The following is a 26,490-nucleotide window of genomic DNA, read 5'->3' on the forward strand; positions in this document are numbered from 1 at the left end:
GGCTTCTCCATGAACGAAAAGAAGTCAAGTCTAGTGCGCAGCCAAGTAAAGCAGTTTCTGGGGGCACTAATCAAAACAGACGATGGACTAATCTTCCCCTTCCCTCCGAAGAGAGAGTCCAAAACATGTTTCAAAAACCTCAATATGTAACTGGTCGTCAGTTGACTGTACAAAAGGCAATGCGCCTGCTAGGAATGATGGCTTCCTGCATCTACCTGGTGCTTCACGCCAGGCTGTGCATGCGTCCAATGCAAGAGTGGCTAGCAAAACAATGGTCTGGTTCAATCGCTACAGTGGTGGAACAGAGACAATCTGCTAAAGGGAAAGCCTTTCCACACACCAGCGATTGAGTCCACTCTCACAACAGACGTGTCAATGACAGCCTAGGGCACTCACTTCCTTCACCACACTTCTCCCGGCCTGTGGACTCAGGCACTAAACAGAAAGTACATCAACCTTCTGGAACTACTAGCAGCCCTCAAAGCACTTCAAGCCTTCGCACACATCAGTCCTAGTACTCACAGACAGTACCACAGCCATGTTTTATATAAACAAACGGGGGGGGGCGGGGGGTATGCACGCTCTCCAGGGCTGTCCAAAATAGCCCCGAACATCTGGCTATGGGCACTGCATCACAACATGCTCCTAATGGCACATGTTCCAGGGGAACACAATTCTGGTGCAGGTGTGCTAAGCCTGAGTACAGTGCTACCTTCAGAGCACAAGTGGCAGCTAAACACAGATGTGCTAGACAACGTCTTCTCAAACTGAGGGTTCCTGTAAATGGACCTCTTTGCGACCCTGGAAAACAAACAATGCCAAAATTACGCTTCCAGGTTTCCAGGATCCAAGGGGAATGCACTTCAGATGAACTGGTCAGGAAAATGTGCATACGCCTTCCCCCCCAACCCCCAACACCTCTTTTCAACAAAACAGTTGACAAGCTACACGGGGAACAAATAACACTGATCGAAATGGCTCCAATGTGGGCACGGCAGACCTGGTTCTCCCACTTTCAAATGAAGTCCGTGTGGCCTCCCAGGAAACTACCTTGTACAGACAACCTGTTCACTCAGGATCATGGAACAATGCTTCACCCATGCCCTCAGAAGCTGAACTTAACAGATTTGCTCCTGAGGTCATAGAATTTGGTCACCTAAACCTAGTCCAAAGTGCATGGAAATACTCCAAGCATGCAAGCCTAACACAAGGCACTGCTATTTTAACAAACGTTTTGTGTGCAGTACACAACCTCTTAATCCAAACGACTATTCAGCGTCCAATATAGTCAACTATCTTCTATATCTACCTGACTCAGGATTAGTCTTTAACTCACTCAAAGTACACCTTGCGGCTCTCTCGGCTTACACCACGTCAGAAAGTAAAATGTTGTGGTCGAAGGTGCCTGTATTTAAAGCTTTCATGGAGGGCGTCAAAAACGCTACTCTCCAATTTCTAATCCTACTCCCAGCACGGACCTCAGTATCGTACTAACAAGGCTCATGGGGGGACCCCTTCGAGCCAAGGCACAAAGGCAGCCTCAAACATCTTACATATAAAACAGCCTTCCTTACAGCCGTTACCTCGATCAGAAGGGTAAGTGAACTACAAGCTCTGTCAGTACAAGACAAAGACGAGGTGGTGCTACGCACAGATCCTCGAATCTCACCAAAGGTCATATCAAAATTCCATGTAAATCAAACAATAGAACTACCTGCATTTTTCCAAAACCCTACAAACACAGCAGAACAGAGCCTGCATACACTAGATGTACGCAGAGCTGTCCTGTTCTACGTTCAAAAGACTAAACCTATCAGAAAAACAGATAATTCTTTTGTGGCTGCAGCCGCTGGGAGAGAAGGGGGTTCCATTTCTAAAGCAACAATTCCTACATGGATTTTCAACTGCATCCAACTTTGTTCTCTTTCTAAGAGAATGTTGCCATTTAAGCCTAGAGCACACTCAACTCGAGGCACAGGAGCAACTCTAGCCTTTATAGCAAATATACCCTTAGATGCCATTTGCAAGGCTGCCCCTTGGAGTTCAGTCCACACCTTCACCCAACATTACTGTCTGGACACAAAGGGGTGATACACAGGTGGGACAAGCGGTGCTGAAACATCTCTTTGCATTTGCTACCTTTTAACAACCCACCTCCTTCTACAAGTACTGCTCGCTAATCTATGCAAAGCGTGTTATTCTAAGCAGATTCAGAATCCCCAGATACATTACTCACCCTAATCGTATTTCTGCTGCTTGTATCGGCTTAGATTCACATGCGCCCACCCTTCCTCTCCTCTTGGAGTATAAGGTGCTTGGGAAAAAGGCATAGATCTTTCACACCTCATGGTCTCTACCTCACCACGTTTACAACACTCACTCTTGTCGGTAACAAATAATCTGAGGGACCTCAAAGCGTGAGGGATCATGGGTATAGGGTACGTCACACTAGGAATAGTATTACAGTAATGCCCTGTCGACTTCCCTTTTCGAAGTTCGACTAATTTCATGTGTAATACTCCACAACTTTCATTAGTGTCCGCCTATGCAAAGCATGTGGGTCTATGCAGATACAAGCATCAGAAATAAGATTACTCTGTGTAATGTATGCAATATATAATATTCCATGCAAGCAAAGTCTTTTTAAACCCACCCTATCTAAACAAGAGAGTGAGTGTTCTTAATGTGTTCCTGTTTGTGAGTATATAAGACACTATATTGCAAGTGCAAATACTTGATATTTAGTGATAAAACTGTTTAGGAAAGATATTGATAACATCTAATGTTCATCATTCACACAAGGGCAATAAGAATTGGCTCCTAGATACTCTAGAGAGCGAGGGAGAAAACAATATTGCTGTCCAAAAGTAAGCCTGTCGAGTGCTCTGGAGTATTGTTTTTTCTTGTACTTACCAGATGGAATCAACTCTCTCCATAGCCTTCCTTTAGGTAAAGCACCATTCAATGGGTTGAATTTACCCACAGATTCCTCATCTTGATAGATTATCCCCTCTACACCAGCTGCTCTGAACATTTCGACAGGGAGCGTAGTGCAGTTTGATTTTGTCTCCTCACCTTCTTTGCACCTCGACTGCATCACTCCTCGACTCCAGGCATGAACTCGTAATTATAGCATGCAATATGCCCCCATAACTCTGTTCCTTTTTTCTGCATGCTCAGCACGCTGTTCAGAACAAGGCTTGCTTTAATGAAATCTTGGCATGCGTGCCAAATCTCTCTGCTGTGGGCGACGCCGAAGTTGGCGCCTTTGGTTTCAAAGTGGTAGAGCGCTAGGGTTTTTGACCCTTCTTAAATGCCACAGATTCCTTTGTACCGGCAAGTCTAGGTGCTGTCATCGATAGCCCCGCTGACGGCGTCGAATCGGAAGTCGTACCCACTGCTGCCATCTCAAACAAGTGTAACATTTGTTAATATTCCAGCCCTTTCCTCTCTTGGCTCCCCCTTGGGGAGGGGTAAGACTTACATTTTTGCTGTGATGAATCTGAATTGCACCTATGCCTGATCTTCTTTTTCTCCTTGTGGGAGGAGGATGACAACGCGTGGTGGGACTCACTGCGATAGCAAGACCTCTTTTTTGACCTTTTATGTTGCCTGGCTTCCCTGCCATCTTTTCTCTCGGGATGGCCGACCGAGACGGCGACATGTGAGGTGACCTCCCTAGTGCCACTTTGGCCAAGCGCTCCCTCAAGGCATTCAGATTCATAGACTGACAGGAACTGTAGTGCTCCATGTCATGTTCCACCCCAAGACACCAAACACAAATGTTGTGTACATTGATGGACATGTTGGAGCTGTGGTCCCGGTCAGCACTTGAATCCCAAAGGCTTGGGCCCCAACATACTGACGCCTATAAATATCTTTAAAGCAAGCTGTGTTCTGAACAGCATGCTGAGCACATAGAAAAAAGGAACTGAGGTAGGTGTGCAGTACATGCTAGAAGTACCATCACCGATGTAATGTCTGGAGTCGATGAGTGATGTGGCCGAGGCACAGAGGGGTCGAGTAGATGCTGAACCGCACTAAGCCCCCCTGTCAACATTTTCTCTGAAGCTGGTGCTGAGGGGATAAACCATCAAGATGTGGCATCTGTGGGAGAAGAATCCATAGGAAGAACAATACCAATAGTAATTTTTCCTACTTTGCCATAAAACCTGAGACCGCCCCTTGTGGGTCTTTAGACCACATTTTAAATGGTTGGGCTCTGTTATGCAGGGTATGATAAATGTATGCCAAGTAATGAAGCACCCACCCGTCCATCCACCAAGGACAAGCACTCAGTGGCAACCAAGAACACTCTCACTTGATAAGCACCCATAGTTCCATTCATCATCCCAGCTGTGACTCCAAAAAAACTATCAGTCATGCAAGGACATTTATTGAAGATAACCCACATATCCCTCACAGTACTGTGCCCACTGCACTTAGTGATTGCCACTCCCAACAGTGAACATGGTCAAACTCTGCATCGTTTCCTTTGTAGCTTCAGTGAATGCAGCACCATTCATTCAGCTTTCAACATAGATTTTCTTGAACATTCATGGATGTGCAGCTAAAGGATATACAAAAACTCTCAACACTGTTTCCAAAAATATTCAGATGTAGCTACCACGCTGCCTGCTGCAGGATTCTCAGAAAGCTACTCTATTCCATTCCTGTCCAACGGAATCATGGCACTGTTGGCCCTCTGCCTGCAGATTTGTTCCTTGCCATTCACTAAGTACAATCTCTTTTGAAAGATGGTCGATATAGCATACCATTTATAAATTTCCAAGGTGTTCAAATGGTGATTAAATCAGCATAGGTTATTTTTGTATAGAAGAAGAGCACAAACTTAGCTTTTTTTTTTATCCTCAGACTTTTTCTAAAGTTGGAGCTGTGAAGAAGTGCACCGTCTCTAAAAAGAAAGATAAATCTGGTGAGTGCTGAATTGTAGTGCAATGGGTTAAAGCAGGGTAAGAATTAATTATGATGTCACATCCTCATTATGCATTGTGTGATATGCTGAATTAATTACTGCTGACTTCATCGTATCAACAAATCAAAAAATGAATCGCTTTAATTCTTGCTAATGAACTGTCAAAGTGTTGTATTGAACATTGTGTTTTACAAGATACGATCATCATCATCCCATCCCTGAGAACCTCCTCGCCTTCCCTTTATGCCCTCAATGACCGTTGACCCCTTATCTCTAGAGTACTCAACGTAGGCCTGCCGACACATTATTCCCACCTCCATATATCAAAAGAAACCTCTGTTTTCTGGCGAGAGTCTGTTTTCTCTTGTTTCTGCTTCTCCATCACGTTGCATAGTTGATCTGGTTCATTGCGATAGATGGTTTGACGATCCTCCTCAGGCATGGGGCATTGGTTCACCACCCTCTGACGTTCTTCTGGTTTCCAACAGAGTTCCATTGTCCCAAACAAACAGAAGCGGACAATTCCAAACATAGCTGCCCCGCTCCCTTCACCTAGTAAACCCACGTAGTCCCAGAACCACTAGCTGAGTACTTCTGTCGGGTTAATGTGCAGTTCGGTTGAGTTATATTTAAGCAGTACCCGGTGCCAATAATTCACAAGGAACCCTTTAACAAAGGCTTCTTAAAACAAAGAAAAATAAAATCTACGGCTCAAAATAGACATGGCGTAGACATCTGTCAAAGGGAAGTTTATCTCCTAACCCCACCCACTTATCTGATCCACCCTTCACACACCCCAGCATGACGTCATTATGTTTTAATAACTGATGATATAAAGAAAGGCGGGGGTTCTGTATCTACAACCGCTTTTTGTGCGCATACTTCCAATATCGCTTTAATAATTTCCTGGGGAATAGTCTGCTATGTGCTACATCCAAGATCTTAATGCAGACAATTGCCATATGTGGAAATTAGAAAAGTGAAAAGTGCTTGCTGTGTAATTGGACCTATGCAAGCGGATTGCCCTAACAAATGCTTTAACACAAGCAAACTCTAAATCTGAAAGGAAAAACCAGACTTCTGCATGAAAACTTTTTCAGAGAACAAGAACTAAAGCAAATTACCCTTTGTTATATAGTTTTACTACAGTCCACCTAGTAGGGCTATAGGAGACTCTCCTTTTAGTGAACAGGACTCCAACTCTTAGTATAAGCCTGACGTGTTAATGAACCAAAATATCATAAATAAAAAAACTAATGGTAGAAATGTTCGGATTTCGGCTGTACCAAAATTACGTGCAGCCGAAAATGCAGAAATATTTCAACCATTCGATTTCATTGTAGCGAACAATGGAAGCAGGAGTTGCGGGGGTGGCCCATGCACCCTTGTTCGCTATAATGGAATTGGGGGTTCCGGGGTTCTCCCCTGCATCCAAAACAGCACCGGTTTCCATACATGGAAGTGAAGGGAACCAGCGCTGCAGGGAATCGGCAGCACACAGCGAGGTGTGCTGCCAAAAGGTAAGTAACGGGGTGGGGAGGAGCAGGGTGTTGAAAGCCCATTTAGTAGTGGGGTGAGTATTTCGAATACGAAAATTTAAAGTGCGAGATTTCTGTCTTCAAAATTTTTGTATTCGAAATAATCACAACCACCTGCCTGAATTACCCAAAAGGTTTGGTAGCTATGGCTGAGCAGCCAGTCTTATTTTAGGAGAGAGGAGGACTATAGCAGACTACACAGATCTTTGAGGACACACAGTCAAGAAGACACATACTTGTAGTTCTATATAACTATAGTTATTTATTAAACATACTAGGCAATGTTAAGTTCACTTTTCAATTCAGGTAAGGGAAAAATATATACAATAGGACATTTGCAGAAGTAACTGTATTGAATGCCAAACCTTAAGTTGGAATGCAGGTAAGGGAAAGAGTTTCTTCAGGTTAGTAAAAGTATTCATCAACCAACAATCACAGAATGATAATACTGGTAAGTAAAATAATGTTGTACGCACTTGTAGGATAGTTGGAAGCAATTCAAGGTAAGTAAAGCACTTGACAATTAATACTTGGAATCACTGATATCAGGAAAGAATGAATGAATGAATCAATCAAAATGAACACAGAGTAGGTAAGACTTTCATTAAATTGACTGAGGCCTTAGGCTTTAGAAGTCCATCCCTATCTAGTTATGAGAGTCTCAGAGTCAGATTGTAGGGCAAAATAAGTAAGGCACAAACTGTAGAATGTCATGTGTTCCAGAAGAAGACTTGTAGCAAGTAAGTATACTTTCTTTGTTGGGAAAAAGGTTCAGGGGCTTCAGAGAAGGCTCCCTGTAGGCACACAGTTGTTAGGCATGGGCGAACGTGTATGGGCAAACTCCCAAATGTACGAATCGGCACTCCAGCAACACATGAGCAGCAAGGAAACTTTACCTAAGTTCTACCAAGAGTCTCGCAGTACGTTAAGCATGAAGTAGTTGCAGCACACAGCTTCCACGATGCAGCAGCAACAGACAGTCTCCGGATTCTTGGTCGGGCATACTGAAGAAGGGACTGTGGATGGATCATTGAAGCAGCAGTCAAGTGGAGAGGCACTCGGGAAAGGATTTCTTTGGCACCCTTTTCAAAGCACCAGTGAAGAACGGTTACAGCCCAGTCGACTCAGCGTGCTCTCGCGGCCCAGCCTTCTGATGAGGGGACTTCAAGGAGTGGAATCTTGCTTCTGGAGATCCTCAAGGCATCCGCCAAAGTTTCTGGAGGATTCGATCTTTGGAAGGCGATGCACTGCACCCTGGCTACAGGGCCCAGGGTATTGGTGGGTTTCTGTCCTGAAGGTCACAGCTCGTCGTGGAATGGCTTGAAATGCAGGTTGTCTTCAGACTGGTTAGTCCCACCAGTCTAAGGGAGGAAGTTGTCCAGATCGGAGCTTCCCAGTCGCTTGGAATAGAGGGCTGGAGCAGCAGCAGTCACTCAGATGGCTATGGCAGTCTCTGGAGGTGGCTGCAGACATCCTTCTTCTCCTCTTCGGAATGGATCTTCCAGTGCTCGAATCTGGCTTTAGCATCAAGACCCTCACCTTTTATGCAGGAACCCAGCCATTCAACATTCATGCAGTCAATCAATCCTGGGGTGGGGGCTGTCCTTTCAGGACAGCCAGTCTCCCAGTTAGAACTGGATCTAAGCAGGCACACTGGAGGACAAAGACGTGTGGAGTTTTGGAGTCCTCCCAGCTTCCTGTCCTCCCAAACACACTGGTGCCTTCGGGTGGGCTTCACAAGGGGATCCTGGTGAAGACAAAAGACACACAAGGACATCCCCAACCTAGCACAGCAGAAGGACCAAGAAAGAATAAACTATTGTGAGTTGGCGTAAAATTGAGACAGGAACAATTTTGGATCAATGGTGTCTCATGTGTACCTTACTTCAACTGCAAATGCAGCCTGCGTTGTAAGTTAAACACAATGGTAGAAAAAGTACCCACTGCCACCAGCCAGTCAGATTTATTTGTCACTGTAACTAGAAAGTTACAGTAGAAGGGAAAAAAGAGACACAGGGTGTCTCCTCAGCACTCGACATAAGGTGGGGAGGGTTCTGGTTTGACAAGAAAAGTGTAGGTAGGATAAAAAGTACCTGCATATGCTTGGGAACAATATTTCTCGCAAGGAATTAAAATAAAACCAAAGAGGGAAGCTCAAGGAGCTTCCAGCAACACTGTACATGAGGTGCTGCCTGCTACAATAGGAAATTACAGATGCCATTGAAAAAGATGGAGGAAAGTAGACTCCATCAAAGTAAACCCAAAAAGGGATGCCCAGAGTATAACACAAGAATGAGTGAGTGGAGAAAAAGATTCCCACTCAATGAGAAGAGTCAGAAAAATCCAATAGTCCAGCAAAAAGTGCTGGGGAACTCAATCAGGTGAGGAGAAATCACACACAATGGGAATTCAACATAACACCCTTAAAGCGATCTAACACTGCATCAGCCCTCTGCTGCCTGCACTGTGTTGATACATTTACCAAGGTCAACCAATTCTTTGTCGTCACGATTCACTGTCAGCTCTCATCCTGCAACACCACTTCATGGCACACTTTTGAACCACTTGTTAGGAAGGTTTTCTCTTTTTGGCAACTTTCCTTCCATTTCTGTGGACCCCCAAACTTTTTGTTTTTGTACTCTGTCCTGACTTTTGCCAGTGAAATGAAGCCTTCAGCTTCACTCCACTACACCTTTGCTCATTGCTATGGGAAACTGACCAGTCCTTCAGACAGTCAGTATTGGGAAACCATTTCCGTTTTCTTTTTTCATGTTATGTATTTTTTGGGTACATTTTTATCATTGCAGAATGCATTTCCGACATCTTTCTCCCACTTGGCCTTCCCTATATGCAGCGGTAAGCTTCACACTCATTACGCGATCTGACTCCTTTGATAAGCGTGTTTATTTTTCTGCAAGCTGCATTTGCCGTTTGTGGCTCGTCCTGCATGCTGACCTTGGGCACTAGACGAAGTTGCATTTTTCACATACTTCTACCAAAGGTGCAGATGTGGAGATGGGTGGTTGTTGCAATCTCACTCCTTTGGTGCACAGGGGTGTTTGTTCAAAAGAGGCATTTTAAACTTGTATACATGCATCTTCCTTGGGTGATGGTTCACTTGGCTATTATGCCTTGTGGTTATCTGCTTTTACTCTTGGTTGGTTATGCAACCTGTTTTTATTACATTTTAATTGGCTGTAATATTTCAGTCATTGAAAAATGGGCAGATTACCCTCTTTTTTGGTTTCGATGGGGCCTGACTCGTGAGGGTGTGGTTAATCTATATAGGAAACAAGAATGAGTCGAAGCTACCTCTCCCTTTGGCGCTAGGGTGATGATGACAAAACTACATAGAGTGTAACATGATTAGATTACACTGAGGTCACACACATACAGTTAAAACAAAGTTTATTCTAAAAAGTTAATGCAGTAACATAAAAGCAAAGACAACACAAAAATCATCTGCATGTGGCTGATCCACTTAATTCAGAGTTTACACAATGCTAGATGAACATGGAAATGATGTGCTACAGACAGGTACATGGCAAATATCAACTTGTCAACACTATATTGGTGTTTCTGGTTCGGAGACTATAGGTTCCACAGTCAAATCGTCAAATGATGCAGTTCACTAAAGAGCTACGAACTTTCATCAGGACTCAAAAATGCTCAAGGGCAATGGAGTGAAATGTAGTGAGGATGATTAGTCACAACGTAATATAAAAACAATGTAGACAAAACAGGCTGTCAGTGTGTGAATCATTTAATGTGAAAAAGGTCCTACATGTGGAAACAAAGAGAAGTATCAACATACCACTGATTGATAATGAGCGTCTTCGGGCTGGTAAACGATGTTGTAGTAAACGGTCGTCGTGTGTTGAATGGGAGAGGTAGCTTCGACTCATTCTTCTGTAATATTTCACAACCACAGTGCTCCATATCCTTGGGGTCCTGAGGAAGGTGGTTCACTCCAACTCTGGTGAAACGTCCGAAAAACACCTTTATATGTTGGAACCAGCATTCATTAAATATATGAAATAATAATAGATTATCTGGATATACAATTTATTGCAGCTAGGTACACATCCGGCTACTCAACAGAAATGGTGAATGAATGTAAAGAATTTTAATACAACAGATGTTTTTCTGCACCAGCATTTCATTGTAAACTGCAAACTTTTAGACCATTAAGTGGGTAATAGACCTGGGATGTGTGTATTAGCCCTATTTATGTCCCTTCTCCTCTCCCTCTTGATCTCTTAAATTAGGACAAGAGTAGGGGGGTTGGTTCCATTAGGGGGCATACAATTAGGAGCTAAAATGGATAACCTATCTTTTATTTTATATTTTATTGATTTATCTTTTTGTTTTGTATCAATTTCAAATGATTGTGCATATTTGAATTATGTTGTCCACATGGACTGTTTTACGTTTTTTCATTTTGTATTAGTGACTTTTCTAGTTTAATTTGTGATTCGAATACATTTGATTATTGATTTATTCAATGATTGTGGTATATACATTCATTTAACCAAGTCTGCAAGAGGACCAGTAGAGTTCCATTAAATGGTTAGGTAAACTGTGTACCTTTTATAGACTGTAAACAATTATATAGTTTTTGAATTAACCTGTAAGGAACATTTGCTTGTGTTTCCGGTGTTGACTGAAGTCTTCCTCTGAGTCATCTCTGAGGAGGAGGGCAGAAAGAAAGAAGGTCCGTTTTTTTTTCTTCAAGCGGGGATTACTGTATAGAGGCGACACCACCAATGAGATCCCTTGATCCCAAATAGTAATCCCCTGAATGCACCGCAGGGCCCATGCCCACCTCACTTGCGGACATTTAGGAACAGCCAAAACCCAGGGACAAGTAGTGAGCCGGTTTTATTGGCCAGGGATATATGCTGACATTAAACCTGTTACCATTACATGCTCTTTGTGTCAAAGGAAGGTCCCACATAACCCTCCTCCAGCCCCTTTAAAACCTGTGCCAATCATGGACATCCCCTTCTCCTGAATAGGGATGGATACTGTGGGACCATTAACACCATCAAGACTCGGGAACAAGTGTATCCTAGTTTTCTGATGTTTGTTAATCTGCTTAGAATCACATGCTGTGCATGCTGTGCATAGGTCCGACATCCAGTGGTCACTGCGGAGTATTGCATTTTGTTTTACGTAGTCGAAAAGGGGACGTCGACAAGGCGTGTCTGTAACACTATCCCTATAGTGACGTGTGTAGTACCCACAATCCCTCACGCGTCGAGGTCCCTCAGATTGTTTTTTTCCGCCCAGCTAATGGTCGCCTTTACGCGGAGCTCCTCGAGAGACATTGCAGATTTCATCTCCTCGGCCTTTGGTCGTTTTCCTATATTAATATAGAACATATCGATCCCCCCCCTCGACGCTGTTGTGAAGCTGTCTCCGCCGAGCAAGATCTTCGACGGAGGGGACAAGCGGAGGAGATCCTTCGGCGTTGCCGAACATGTGGCCTGGCCTCGCAGGCCAAACACAGTAGGGAGAGTGGGGGTCGTGGGACATCTCTTATCTTTTCTGAGAATGCCTTTCCTTTTCCCCTTCCTTTCCCTTGGGGTGGTTATCACGTTTTATTGCCTCGGCTATGGAGAGGACACCCTTTAGGTTTTGCCCGCTTTGCAAGGGCAAGTTTACTTGGAAGGACAAGCATTCACGGTGTAACCGCTGCTTGCCCCTCGATCACAAGGAGGAAGGTTGCACGGCTTGTCGGCTTCTTAAGCCTAAGACTCTAAAAGACTGTAGGGTCAAAAGGTGGGCGGCCTACGCTATGTCGAAGGCCGACGCCCCACCCACCGTCGCTACCTCCGACAGTGACGAGGAACGTGATACCACCACCTCCTCTATGGAAGTCGTAAACCCCTCTAGGGAGCGCACACGCACTTCATCGTCTGTCCCCGGCCCCGACGGGCTCGGCTCACGCCCTGCTTATGGGGATGAACACCCCGGCGACACTGACGCACACAAGACCACACATAAGCACACAACCCATGGCTCTTCTTTGCCAAGGGCAAAGAGAGCATCAGCGCCCAAGGAGACGCAGGTTTCACCGGCGGCCTCCTCGGACCGTTCGGGTTCGAAGCCCCTCTCGCAACCGCAGCCGCGACCAGCGACTGGGCTTTCGGCAAATAAGGGCGCCGCCCCCAAATCATCGGCCGGAGCGCATCAGCAGAAAGCGCATTCCGCCGTAGAGCGTTCGACACCCATAACGTCGAAACCACAGCTCTCCGCTGACAAACAAGTCACTGAGAGCTTGGCGAGGATCGTGGTAGCCGACGCCCACAAGCGTACGCCGAAAGACGCGTCGAGCGTTACGCAAAGGTCGAAAGACACGCTGAGAACACAGGGACAATCTCCTTCAGTCGAAGGGATTTCCAGCACACCTGCAGGCTTTTCGGAGGGCGACGGGACACTTTCCTCGACGTTATGGGAGAGGTCGAGCCGTTTTCAGCTACAAGACACCAATTTTCCCCCACTAGACCGCTCAGGGGTACCCCATGAAACCATGGAGAGGGTCCATCTATGCATGGAAAGAATGGAGAGGTTTATGAATGCCCAAAACCCTCCCACTCCAAAGAGAATAAGAGAAGGGCCTCAGGAGGACCCCAGGGCCAAAATTCCAAGATTAGGCAATCCCCTCCAGGACACAGCCTCAGACTTCCACAGTGTGTATGACCTCACTGGGGAAGAACATTATTTTGAGGAAGAGGTAGAGGATGAGTTTATGGACGAGGACCAGGAGGAAGGTCTGGAAGGCAGCCCAGACTTGGTAGGGGAAGGCTTCGGAGAAAATCCAGAGGAAGGACCTTCTCACCCCTGGCAATCACCATCTGTATATTCTGACACTAATGGCCTGAACCTAAATCCTCCTGACATCTCACCTGGTAGAAATACGTCTCCTATTGACGATCAACCCACATTTAATGCCCTGTTGCGTAAAGCAGCAGCACATTTCGAACTGGACACTGGGGAGCTCTCCCCTGAATTAGACTTTGTAGAAAGGGTAATTAAGGAGAAACCCCCAGTTAGTCAGACAATTCCCCTCCTTGCTTCTGTGAGAAGAATCATCCCTTCGCTGTCCACACCCGCACTAATCAGAGGGGTCAATCCTAGAATTGAAAAACTTTTCACTCCTTCACCCTCAGACCCGCTGTACATCAGGGGACATTCCATTCCGGATTCCCTGGTAGTAACCAACACAAGAAAGAGGGCAGGAGTACCACTTTCCACCAGTGAGGCACCACCTGACAAGGAGGGCAAGCGGTTATATGCCCTTGCAAAAAGAGTTACATCCTCGGCCGCCTTTTCGGCAAGAATTGCCAACAACAATTCTTTGCTCGCTAGCTATGCGGACGCGCAGTGGGCCAAACTGCGCAAAGATGCTGAGGAAGCGCCGGAACCTTTACGTACACGCCTGCTTTCAACTATTGCCGAAGGAACCCAGGTCAACCAGAGTATTGTAAAGAGCTCTCTGGATGCGGCAGAAACTGCGGGGCGTTCCCTAGTTCAGGGAATAGTCCTAAAACGACACGTATGGCTGCGCAACTCAGGGTTCAAACCAGAGACACAGGCGTCTTTAATAAACAAACCTGTTGAAGACTCTAACCTCTTCGGGAAAGCAGTGGATGAGGCTTTGGAGATGGCTAAAAAAGAGTTCGATACTATCAAAACTCTAGACCAGATCTCTAAGCCCTCTACAAGGCGCGGCTATGGCAACAAACGCTTTTTTTGTGGCCAACGCCAACAACAAAACCAGCAGCAACAGTACCCTGCCACCAATTTCCAGACCAATAGTGGCCAGTACAGCCAAAGAGGACAGCGCCGGGGCAAAGGAAGAGGGCGAGGGTCCACCCCCAGAGGTTCCCAAGCCCCTAACAACACCAAGTGACGCGAAGATTCGCGTCCCCTCCCATGCAACACCGGTCGGGGGCCGGATAACATCCTTTCTTCCAGCATGGGAGGGTATAACGTCAGACCTCTGGGTACTTTCCACCGTAGCCCTTGGATACTGCATCGAATTCAACAGTTCCCCAACATACAAACCCCCGAGGGGACGACGCATGTCACCCGAACATCTTGCCATCCTTCTACAAGAAGTACAACAACTGCTGGAAAAAGGAGCCATAGAGGTCGTGCCGCTAGCTCAGGTAATGGAAGGTATTTATTCAGTGTACTTCCTTGTACCCAAAAAGGATCTAACCATGCGCCCTGTATTAGATCTGCGCCCAGCGAACAAGTTCATCAAACCCCAAAAGTTTCGTATGGTGACCTTACAGGAAGTGATCCCACTGCTTTCACAGGGAGATTACATGACAACATTGGACATGAAAGATGCATACTTTCATATTTTAATGTTGCCAGCGCACAGAAAATACCTCCGGTTCATGATAGAGGGCAAACACTACCAGTTCAGAGTGCTACCCTTCGGCATAGCATCAGCACCGAGGGTATTCACGAAGGTACTGGCAGTGGCAGCGGCCCACCTGCGCAGGTTGTCCATCCCAGTTTACCCTTACCTCGACGACTGGCTCATAACAGGGGATTCTTACGAAACATGCTTCTCCAATACCCAAAAGACGGTAGACCTTTTGTTCCAGTTGGGCTTCTCCATCAACGAAAAGAAGTCCAGCCTAGACCCCAGCCAAATCAAAGAATTCCTAGGGGCTCTAATTCAAACAAAGGACGGCCTCGTCTTCCCCTCCAAAGAGAGGGTCCAAAACATGTTGTTTCAGATCCCTCAATATGTGACCGGTCGAGAGGTGACGGTACGCAAAGCAATGCGCTTGCTAGGCATGATGGCGTTGTGTATTTATTTGGTACCTCACGCGCGCCTGCGCATGCGCCCAATGCAAGAGTGGCTCAACAGCCAGTGGTGTCAGGCCAGCGGACTATGGGACGACCTGGTGGTGGTCTCGCAGGCCTTAGTTCTCTCGCTACGGTGGAGGACAAAGGGAAACCTGGAAAGAGGGAAACCCTTTGCCACACCCGCGGCGGAAGCCACTCTAACCACAGACGCATCCCTCACAGGATGGGGGGCTCACCTATCCCATCAAACTGCTCACGGCGAGTGGACTCCGAACGTAGCATCCAAACACATCAATCTTCTGGAGCTACTAGCGGTGTTCAAGGCGCTAAAAGCCTTCAAGGAACACCTTCAAGGCAGGACAGTAATGGTCCTTACAGACAGCACCACAGCCATGTATTACATCAACAAACAGGGGGGAACCCACTCTCCAGGACTGTCCAAACTGCCCAACACATATGGAAGTGGGCTCTCAAACAGAATATGTTAATTCTGTCACAACATGTACCAGGGGAACTCAATCTGCTGGCAGACAAACTCAGCAGAGATTTCCCCCTGCCCGAAGAGTACGAATGGCGACTACACGAAGACATCGTCTTCGACGTCTTCACACAATGGGGGTTCCCAGAAATAGACCTGTTCGCAACCCTGGAGAACTCACAATGCCAAAGTTACGCCTCCAGGTACCCCCAGAACCAATCCAAGGGGAACGGTCTGTCGATTCAATGGTCAGGGAGATTTGTTTACGCTTTTCCCCCCGACTCCCCTTCTCAACAGGGTAGTGCACAAGATGCACCAGGAACAAGTAACCATGACACTGGTGGCCCCAATGTGGGCCCGACAGCCATGGTTCGCTCACTTGATGGAGATGTCTCTATCTCCCCCAGTGAAACTCCCCTGCCCGTACAACATGCTGTCACAAGACAGGGGCAGGACTCTGCATCCATGCCCCCAGAACATGAACTTAGCAGCCTGGCTCCTGAGATCATAGGATTTGGACATCTACAGCTCCCGCAGAGATGCATGGACATTCTCAGGGAAGCCAGAAAACCTAACACTCGCCACTGCTATTCTAGCAAATGGAAGAGATTTGTCATTTGGTGCAGAGGAAAGGGCATCAACCCAATTGACTGCTCTCCCACACATATTATTCTATACCTGACCCACTTATTGGATTCGGGTCTAGTGTTCAATTCCATTAAAGTCCACCTAGCGGCACTTTCTGCATACACCACTTCCCAACTCAAAGTGTTGTGGTGAAAGATCCCTGTTATAAAGGCCTTCATGGAGGGAGTAAAGAGAATACACCCCCCGATAGCTGACCCAGCTCCCGGATGGGACCTTAACGTGGTACTTGCCAAACTCAAGGGCTCACCATTTGAACCCATGCACAAAGCATCTCTTAAAGACCTCACTCTTAAGACTGCTTTTCTAATAGCTATCACCTCCATCAGGAGAGTAAGTGAACTACAGGCTCTTTCTGTCCTAGACCCCTTTGTTACAGTTCACAAAGATAAAGTGGTTCTACGCACTCACCCAAGGTTTGCTCCAAAATTCATCTCTAAATTCCACGTAAACCAGTCTATAGAACTACCAGCGTTCTTTCAAAATCCTTCCAACTTGGGAGAGAGGACTCTGCACACACTAGATGTCCGCAGAGCGGTCATGTTCTACATGGAAAGAACCAGACCACTGAGGAAGACTAATCAGTTCTTCGTCTCGGTGGCAGCAGGAAGAGAAGGGGATGCAGTTTCTAAGTCCACTATTTCTAGATGGATTGTTCAATGCATCACTCTCTGCTATACTCTTGCTAAGAGAGAACTGCCCTTTAGGCCAAGAGCACATTCTACTCGAGGCACGGGGGCGTCCATAGCATTCATTGCAAATGTTCCCCTTGAGTCCATCTGCAAAGCGGCTACCTGGAGTTCTGTGCACACCTTTACAAAACACTGGTGTCTAGATGCACACTCTAGATCTGACTCCCAGGTGGGACAGGCAGTATTAAGACATCTTTTCTCTACTGTTCCTTCTCATAACCCACCGCCAACTCTGGGTACTGCTCGCTAGTCTATGCACAGCGTGTGATTCTAAGCAGATTAACAAACATCAGAAGACAATGCATTACTTACCGTGAAAGCATTTTTGATGGTTGTATCTGCTTAGATTCACATGCGCCCACCCTTCCTCCCCGCTTGGATGGAAGGAACATAGACATCTTTCTATAATTCTCTCTTTTCTGTGCTCACTCACGTATAGAAGGCTCCCTCAGGGCAGAACAATACAAACAGAGGGACCTCGACGCGTGAGGGATTGTGGGTACTACACACGTCACTATAGGGATAGTGTTACAGACACGCCTTGTCGACGTCCCCTTTTCGACTACGAAAAACAAAATGCAATACTCCGCAGTGACCACTGGATGTCGGACCAATGCACAGCATGCACAGCATGTGAATCTAAGCAGATACAACCATCAGAAATGCTTTTACGGTAAGTAATGCATTGTCATACTAGACTATGCTACTCGTTACACTGAGGCCTTTCCTATGCACAGTAACACCTCACAACAAATCCTAAAATACCTAATTCCATTTTTGTCTCGGGTGCGTTTCCCAAAGGAGATATTAACAGACCAAGGAACAACCTTCATGAGTTAAATTATGGCAGAGGTCAAACAAATCCTTCAAATTAAAACTTTGAGAACCACTGTATACCATCATCATACAGACAGCATAGTTGAACACTTTAATAACACACTCAAAAGCGTTCTTAGAAAATGTGTTGAAGCTGATGGAAAGAACTTGGATATGATGGTCCTGTGGGCCCTATTTGCCATCAGGAAGGCTCCCCTTCCCTCGTCTGTTCATCCTTCGAACTCCTTTATGGGTGTGATCCTAGAGATGTCTTAGACATGCTAAGAGGGACCTGGGAACAGAGGGAGGAGGCCTTCTTACCCTATACCAAACCGCAAAACGGATTAACTTGCACATGACTGTGGTGAGGGATATAGTCCACACTCACTTAACTAAGGCCCAAAAACACCAGAATGCCCAATATGACAAAAGAGCTGTCACTTGATCTTTTTTTGTTGGACAGAAGGTTCTAGTACTACTTCTGAACATAAATGCTGTCTCGCTAGCATGGGCCTTACTAGGTGTTGGAATAGACTGGCCCTTGTAACTATCGTATCTCCCGACGGAATACTTAAGACTCTGGTGTGGAAAGAGGACCCAGTGGAATCCTCCTCTGTAATGGCCAGTCTCTTGTCAGAAGAGACAGATGGATCCAGTTTAGTACCAGCAGACGTTCCGCCATCCAAACAAGACGACGTCCAACACCTTTTCGATCAATTCAACAATGTCTTTAATTGTGAGCCTGGGGAGTGAAGGGGATTTACCATCATATACACCCCTAACCCCTGGGAAAGTCAATAATGTCAAGCCACATTGGATCCCTGAAGTCCAAATAGAAATAGTCTTCCAAGAGGTGGAGAAAATGCTGAATGCATACACTATGGAACCATTGTCTTGGGAGGATAGCTCAGGGGCAACGTGCTCACCTTGGAAACAAGATGACACAGAACAACACAGGTTCGAGCCCCGGGTCCGCGCTTAGAAACCTCTGGGTATTACGCGCGTTATAAATAACCTATCATATTGCAAAGTCTGTGTTCCTCGCCAAGATTCCTAGTGGCAAAACTTGATCAATCGTGGAGGTTTTGCAAAGACTTTAGAAAACTCAATGCTGTGTCCCAGTTCGTCAATTACTCGATGTCTAGGGTTGACGATCTTATTGATGGACTGGGCCCGGTTGTTTACCTCTCCAATGATCTTACCAACGGCTATTGGGAGATGCAATTAAAAACCGGAGAAGGAGGAAAAAAATGCTTTATCCACCCCAAGAGGATGATTCCACTTTAAGGTACTTCAATTTGGGCTCCATGGTGCTCTCGCCACTTACCAGAGGTTAATGGACCAGATTTTGCAACACTATTCCAGTTTTTGTAGCGGTTCTCTTGATGATATTGTCATGCATAGTCAAAACTGGGAAGAACATATGTACCCATCTGTATGAAGTGACTAGGGCCCTGAGACGAGTTAGTCAAACTGCTAATCCTAAGAAATGGCACTTAGCCCAGTTGGCAGTTAAGTACTTTGTAGGAAACAGACTGCTTCAAAATCTGTTAGAAAAGGTCTGAGCAGTTCAAGAAACACCAATCCCCAAAATGAAAAGGGATCTAGGGGCCTTTACTTTACTACTGCCGGTGACTACAGGAGATGCATTCATAATTCTCCAGCATGGGGTCTGGCATGGATTCACATGCTCATGAATATTCCCCGTCGTCAGGCTGGGAATCCTCGGTAAAGAGAAAATCAGTATGTTTCGTTTCTGATCTGTCTTTCTCAGTAGTAACCAATCACTGGTCTCTGGGTCATACTGCCCCCAGCCAATGACTGCCCTCTCCCTAAGCCCCGCCTCTGGCAGCCATCTTCAGATTTTTACCACACGCTCAAGTGTGGGAGTCCTCGTGCTTAGCTCTCGAGCTTTTGCTGCGTTTTCATGCTTTTTCAAAGAGAATTTCTCATTTTTCGGTTAAAGAGCGCCTCAAGCACCACCGTTTCTACACCCCTCAAGGGTGAAGATTTTGTCGAGTTACGCTTCTTGGAGGATTCCAGAAGTTTCTGCGGCCTACCCGAACATGGCCCAGGAGAAAGGAAGCTCGACGCCCGGAAAGCTGTTCAGGGTCTGCCCTGGATGCCAGCTACAGAATGTGTTCAAGGAGGACGAGCATTCGAAATGTCTCTACTGCCTTCATGGGGACAAAACGCACATGGAGAAGGACTGTGCGTTTTGCAGGAACATGTCAGAACGGACCATCAGGGACCGACACCTTCGTCTCTCCAACTGGCTGGAAGGAAGGAGTCCGTCACGTGAGAAGAAGATGAAGAAGTCTGAGTGGTCTTCTAAGTCCTGTGAGTGCGCCCCGGCGGTGGGGGCCCAACAGAAGGCAAAGCACCGCGAGTCCACGGTCACCAGGAGCGCCGAACGGTCGGGCTCTTCGGCTGCCAGGCAGGGCGCGCCTTCCCCGGCACCATCAACCACGATCCAATGCTCTGGTTCGGGGAAGAGGAAATCCGAGAACCCGGGTAAGCCTCTGGAGAGGCCCGGTCGATCTGGAAGGATTCGGGCGAGGGGGAGCGAGGTGGTGACACTACCCCAAAGGTGAAGGCCCTCAAACGCGCGTAGGGCAGTAAAGGCATTGATTCACCCGGCCAAGGCCTCTATCGAGGGAGTCGTGGCAGCCCTGTGGCAGCCTGTGGAGGCTACACCAGTGGAGGCGACCTCGGGGCCCAGAGTTTCCCTGCCTCAGCGGAGGGAAGCCTCTTTCAGACCTATCGGTAAGACCCCCGTGAAGACCCCAGCAGAAAAAAAGGGGGGGGTGGGGGGCGGTGCCATTGTGGACACGGACACAACTTCCGAGGAGGAGTTGGCAGAAGTCCTAGAGGGCCTCGACAAGGGCATCGAGGAGGCCCGTCCCCACGGGAGGTATGCCGACGAGGGTGACGATGAAAGTGACGGCGGCACTGCCGAGGGCCCTAGTCAGCCGTCGCTCCCGTCTCTTCTGGAGCCACAGGATAACTTGGCGGCCATTTTCTTGGCGATACAATCCTTATGTTCAGAGATGAGGACGAGATTGCCCTTACCACCGACAGAGGACCCGGTACCAGGTCCGGCGGAGGAACCAGAGCCAGACCCGGCGGGAAGCCCCCCGAACAAGAGACGGATCCACCCAGCCCCGCCTTCTCAGCCCTTGCGGCCTGCTCGGTCTTTACCCACGTCCCTGGGGATGACACGAGAACGGCCACGACGGGTACCGACGACGACGACGGCGGTGACGACGGGACGGAGCTCCCATCACCAGCCCGGGCCTCCCCGTCCGATGAGATTGGATCTTTCCACGCAATGATCTCCAGGGCATCCAAGCTTTTTCAGCTCTGCCCCGAGGAGGAGGAGGAAGGTTTCCTTTACCAACGGCGCAAGGCCAGGAGGAAGTCGGTCCTCGCCGTGCCTCTGCTGGATGACATCTGGGACGAGGGTCTCACCCTTCTCAAGAACCCTTCTACGACGCCTGCCAAGAAGGATCGGTACGAGAAGAAGTACCGGGTTCCCCACGCGGCCCCTCTGTGCCTTAGGTCACAACCTACCCCGGACTCAGTCGTCTAAGCGGCGGCCAAGAAGAAAGCGGGGGGCGGAGGGGTGTCGGTCTCAACGTCAACTTCCCTGCCGGACGGCGAAGGGAAGAAGCTGGACGCAATGTGACGACGAGTTATCTCGTCGGCGGCGACAACGATTAAGGCGGCCAACGCTCTCGCGATAGTGGCCCGCTACGACAGGAAGTTATGGTTCAAGATCGCCCCCCCTGTTGGACTTCCTACCGGATGACAAGAGGTCCGAGGCCCTGGAGATCTTGCAAGAAGGCAAAGTGGCGTCGGACCACACCATTACGGTGGCAACGGACATTGCCGTCACCAGTTTCCGCCAGCTAGGCAACGGCGTTTGCCTTAGACGACGAGGTTGGCTCAAGGCGACGAATTTCCGCCAGGAGGTGCAAGCCAAGGTGCTGGACATGCCGTTCGACGGGAACAACCTGTTTGGGAAAACGGTGGATGAGTCCCTCCAAGCCATCAAGGTGGACACAGAGACTGCAAGGGCCCTAGGCATCCTCCGGCAACGGCAGTGGCTCCTCTATGTACAGCCAAGCGGCCCGCTCCTCGTCGCAGGAAGCCTATAGAGGACGAGGCAAGTCGGGGGGGACCCCGCCGCCGCCGTCGTCGCCAGGGAGGCCAGGGCGGCAAGGCATCCACCAAGCAAGATTGAAGCAAGATTGAACCGACAGGGGGGTCGGGCCCCCACCGAAGCACCCCGGTGGGAGGCTGGCTGGCGAAGTTCGTCAGCGTGTGGGAGTCCATCTCCACCGACCGTTGGGTGCTGGACGCCCTGGCCCAGGGGCATGCCCTCGAATTTCTAAAAAAGTGCCCCCGCATTCCACCCGTGGTCAGGAAGGAAAATCACGTCCCTCAACTACTCTTGGAGGTGAGGGCGTTGCTCAGAAAAGGTGCCATCAAGCTCATCCCGAAGAGGCTCCGGGGCACCGGAGTATACTCAAGGTACTTCCTAGTAAAAAAGAAGACAGGAGGATGGCGCCCCATCCTGGACCTGCGACGGCTGAACAAATACATCAAGGCACAGAAATTCCGGATGGACACCCTCCAGCACGTGCTGGGACAGCCGGAGGAGGGCGATTTCCTGTCGTCATTGGATTTGGAGGATGCGTACTTCCACATCCCCATTCTGAAAAGTCACCGAAAGTTCCTCAGGTTCGTGGTCCAAGGCCGGCACTACCAGTTTAAGGCCCTCCCGTTCGGATTGAAGTCGGCACCTAGGGTGTTCACCAAGTGCCTCGCACCGGTGGCGGCGCGGCTGCGCCTGCAGGGGATCCACCCCTACCCCTACCTGGACGACTGGCTTATCCGAGCAGGGACAAGGGAGCTCACCGTGGATCACACAGCAAAGACCATCCAGCTGCTCTCGGACCTGGGATTCTCCATCAACTTTCCCAAATCCCACCTGGTCCCGTCGCAAGTCGCACTGTTTCTGGGAGCAAAGCTCGACACAGTGGCGTGCCTGGCCTCACCGCCGGAAGAAAGGAAGACGGCCATCCTGGGCAAGGTGCAGCGCCTGCTGGCCACGGACGTGGCCAGGGTGAGGTACATCAAGTCCCTCCTCGGGATGATGTCCTTCTGCAAATATCTAGTGCGCCTGTGCAGGCTTCGGATGCGCCCTCTGCAAGAGTTCCTAGACTCCCGCTGGATCCAAACGATGGGCAGCTTCGAGGACAGGATCTCGCTCCACGAGACTTTCCGACGAGCGATCCGGTGATGGGGTACCCGCACTCATCTGATGGTGGGCACAGACTTTCAGACCCCATCCCACCAGATAACAGTGACACCGGATGCCTCACTGGAAGGGTGGGGAGCGCACACCGGAGAACTTTACGTGAGAGGCCTTTGGCTCCCGGAGGAGAAGACGCTCCACATCAACATCCTGGAGCTCCGTGCAGTGTTCTGGACCCTCAGGTCCTTTCTTCCGTCCCTCAAGGGCAAGGTGGTGAGAATCTTCACCAACACCACCACCACAATGTTCTACATCCGGAAGCAGGGAGGAACCAGATCCCCAGCCCTCTCCAAGGAAACCCAGGATCTGTGGCAGTGGCCCGTCGCCCAAGGGATGTTTCTGGTGCCCTTTCATCTGGCAGGGATAAAAAACACCATTGCCGACTCACTCAGCAGGGAGCTGTGCTCGTGCCACGAGTGGGAACTACGTCAGGATCAAGTGGATCGACTCTTCCGATGATGGGGAAAACCCCAGATCGACCTGTTCGCGACTTTGACGAACTCCAAGTGCCAGAGGTTCTCCAGCAGGTTCCCCCAACGGAGGAGCATGGGCGATGCTTTCTCGTTCCCCTGGGAAGGCCTGTTCCTTTATGCGTTCCCTTCGTTGCCGTTGCTGCTCCGACTCGTCAACCAGCTCAAGAGGTCCTGGTTCAGGATGATCCTGGTCGCACCGGCGTGGCCGAGGCAGATCTGGTTCCCGGACCTTCTGGACTTGTCAGCGTCCCCACCAGTCAAGCTGCCGGCGGATGCGGATCTTCTCTCCAGAGAAGGAGGCGCCATACTTCATCACGACCCGGAGTCGCTGAACTTGCAGGCCTGGCTCCTGCAGCGCTAGAGTTTGGAGGGTACGATATCCCAGCTGACTGCAGAGAGGTCCTTGCAAAAGCCAGGGCGTCCTCAACTCTCAAGTGCTACGGACATAAGTGGAAGAGGTGCTCTGTCTGGTGCCGTGCACAGAAGATTAACCCTCTACGGATTACGCTCCCTCAAGTGCTGCCGTACCTACTGTCGCTGGCCAAGGCTGGACTGGCTAACGCCTCCATCAAGATACATCTGGCTGCGATCTCCCGATACACCAGAACCACAGGACGGGCGTCCTTGTGGTCCCATCGCCTGGTGAAGGAATTTATGAAGGGACTGTTCCAATCATTCCCGCCAGTGAAGGCCCCTGCCCCGGCATGGGAACTCAACGTGGTGCTGACCAGGCTCATGGGGGCGCCATTCGAGCCCCTGCATTCGGCGCCGCTGAAATTCCTGTCGTGGAAGACTGCGTTTCTTGTGGCCATCACCTCTGCACGGCGAGTGGGAGAGATCCAGGCCCTATCCTGCAAGCCTCCATACTTGACTTTTCACGACACGAGGGTGGTGCTGAGGACGCACCCCTCGTTTATGCCCAAGGTGCCGTCGGACTTCCACCTCAACGAGCCCTTGGTGCTACCTGTTTTCTTCCCGTCGCCTTTGTCTCCGGCCGAGAGGACTTTGCACTCGCTGGATGTGGCTAGAGCGCTGAAGTTCTACGTGGACCGAACAAAGAGTTTTCGGAAGACATCACAGCTGTTTGTGAACTTTGGACCTGTGAACCAAGGGAAGGCTCTCTCGAAGGCTTCCATTTCCAGATGGCTCTCCGGCTGCATCATGCATTGTCATCGGTTGGCAAACCGAACGTTGTCCGGCCGTCCGAGAGCCCATTCGACCAGAGCGATCGCTGCTACCACAGCGTTCTTGTCTGGTGTGCCCCTGCTGGACATCTGCAGGGCTGTTACGTGGAGGTCGACGCACACCTTCACGAGATTCTACTGCATCGACCGGGATTCCAGAGTCGGCCAGGCAGTGCTGCGCAACCTGTTCGCTTAAGGTGAGCCTGGTGGGGAGGTAAGAGATGCTTAATGTTGAGTTTTATGTAATGCTTAATGTTGAGCCTTGCCACCTCCCGTGGTTGTGCATGTGTACTGCTATGTATTCTTATATTTATGAGCATGTGAATCCATGCCAGACCCCCTGCTGGAGAAGGAACAAGTTACTTACCTGTAACTGTTGTTCTCCAGCATGGGTCTGGCATGGATTTACATGCAAACCCTCCATCCTGTCCTTGTACGGCTCTTCACTTGGTCATACTGCCACTTCGTGCTACCAAATCTGAAGATGGCTGCCAGAGGCGGGGCTTAGGGAGAGGGCAGTCATTGGCTGGGGGCAGTATGACCCAGAGACCAGTGATTGGTTACTACTGAGAAAGACAGATCAGAAACGAAAACTGATACTGATTTTTTCTTTACCGAGGATTCCCAGCCTGACGACGGGGGAATATTCATGAGCACGTGAATCCATGCCAGACCCATTCTGGAGAACAACAGTTACTGGTAAGTAACTTGTTCCTTATTCTGCATCACCTCCTGTTTAACAGTTAAGTTAAAGAATGCTGAACCTCAGTATTGTCAGTGGCAAAAAGACCAAGCCTGTTTTGATACCCTAAAATCCATTCTATTCATCAAGCCTGTCCGAAAAGTCCCTAACTTTAACAAGGAGTTTTTGCTTCAAACCAATGCCTCCAAAGTAGGGATGGGGGTAGTCTTAACGCAAGAATATGATGGAGTAGAACATCTGCTACATTACATCAGCCAAAAACTGTTCCAGAGAGGGAGGAAATACGCCACCATTAAATTAGAAGCTCTTGCAATAAAGTGGCCCGTAGCGTACTTCAAGTATTACCTCACGGGTAGAAAGTTTAAACTAATTAGACAATTCATCCCTTACATGGCTCAGTCTTAGAAAGGACACCAACCCAAGGGTAATGCACTGGTTCCTTGATCTTCAATCGTTCTGTTTTAGTGTCGAACACAGGAAGGAAAAGGAGCAAGGAAACACAGGTTTCCTGTCACGTTTTCCTTTAGAAAATGAGGAAGTCGGCAGCATTGGAGAAAGGTTATGTGACGAATCCTGGGATGTCATCACTTCTCCCAAGGGGTAGCCCCTTCCCATGTGGCCAGGGTGGTGAGGCTGCTTCCTGATAGTCCCTCTGGGGATGGTACACAGCGGGAGGATCTCATGTGGAGACACCCCCCCCTCTGGGGGCAGGACAACCATCTTGGGAGAACGTGGTAGGATAACCCTCTCCCAGCAACCATATTCATTCACCTATCCTATGAACCACACTTCTATATCACCCACCTCTATGTATGTCTGTAAGACTGACTTTCCAACATTCACTGAGACGAGGAAGAGTAGGGATCT

The 26,490-nt window shown here is 48.7% G+C and overlaps 1 protein-coding gene across 2 annotated transcripts in view; it reads left to right on the forward strand.

The window, feature by feature from the left end:
• RBM19 (RNA binding motif protein 19) overlaps positions 1–26,490 on the forward strand; it is a 1,396,549-nt gene that overhangs the window by 628,155 nt on the left and 741,904 nt on the right. For both annotated transcript variants that reach the window (XM_069619226.1, XM_069619227.1), the window contains exon 18: positions 4,876–4,936. In XM_069619226.1, coding sequence (XP_069475327.1) covers positions 4,876–4,936 — 61 coding nt within the window. The remainder of the gene's footprint in view (positions 1–4,875; positions 4,937–26,490) is intronic.

This window comes from Ambystoma mexicanum, chromosome 10, assembly GCF_040938575.1.
Source record: "Ambystoma mexicanum isolate Mex_15411 chromosome 10, UKY_AmexF1_1, whole genome shotgun sequence".
In the NCBI taxonomy this organism is placed as follows: domain Eukaryota; kingdom Metazoa; phylum Chordata; class Amphibia; order Caudata; family Ambystomatidae; genus Ambystoma; species Ambystoma mexicanum.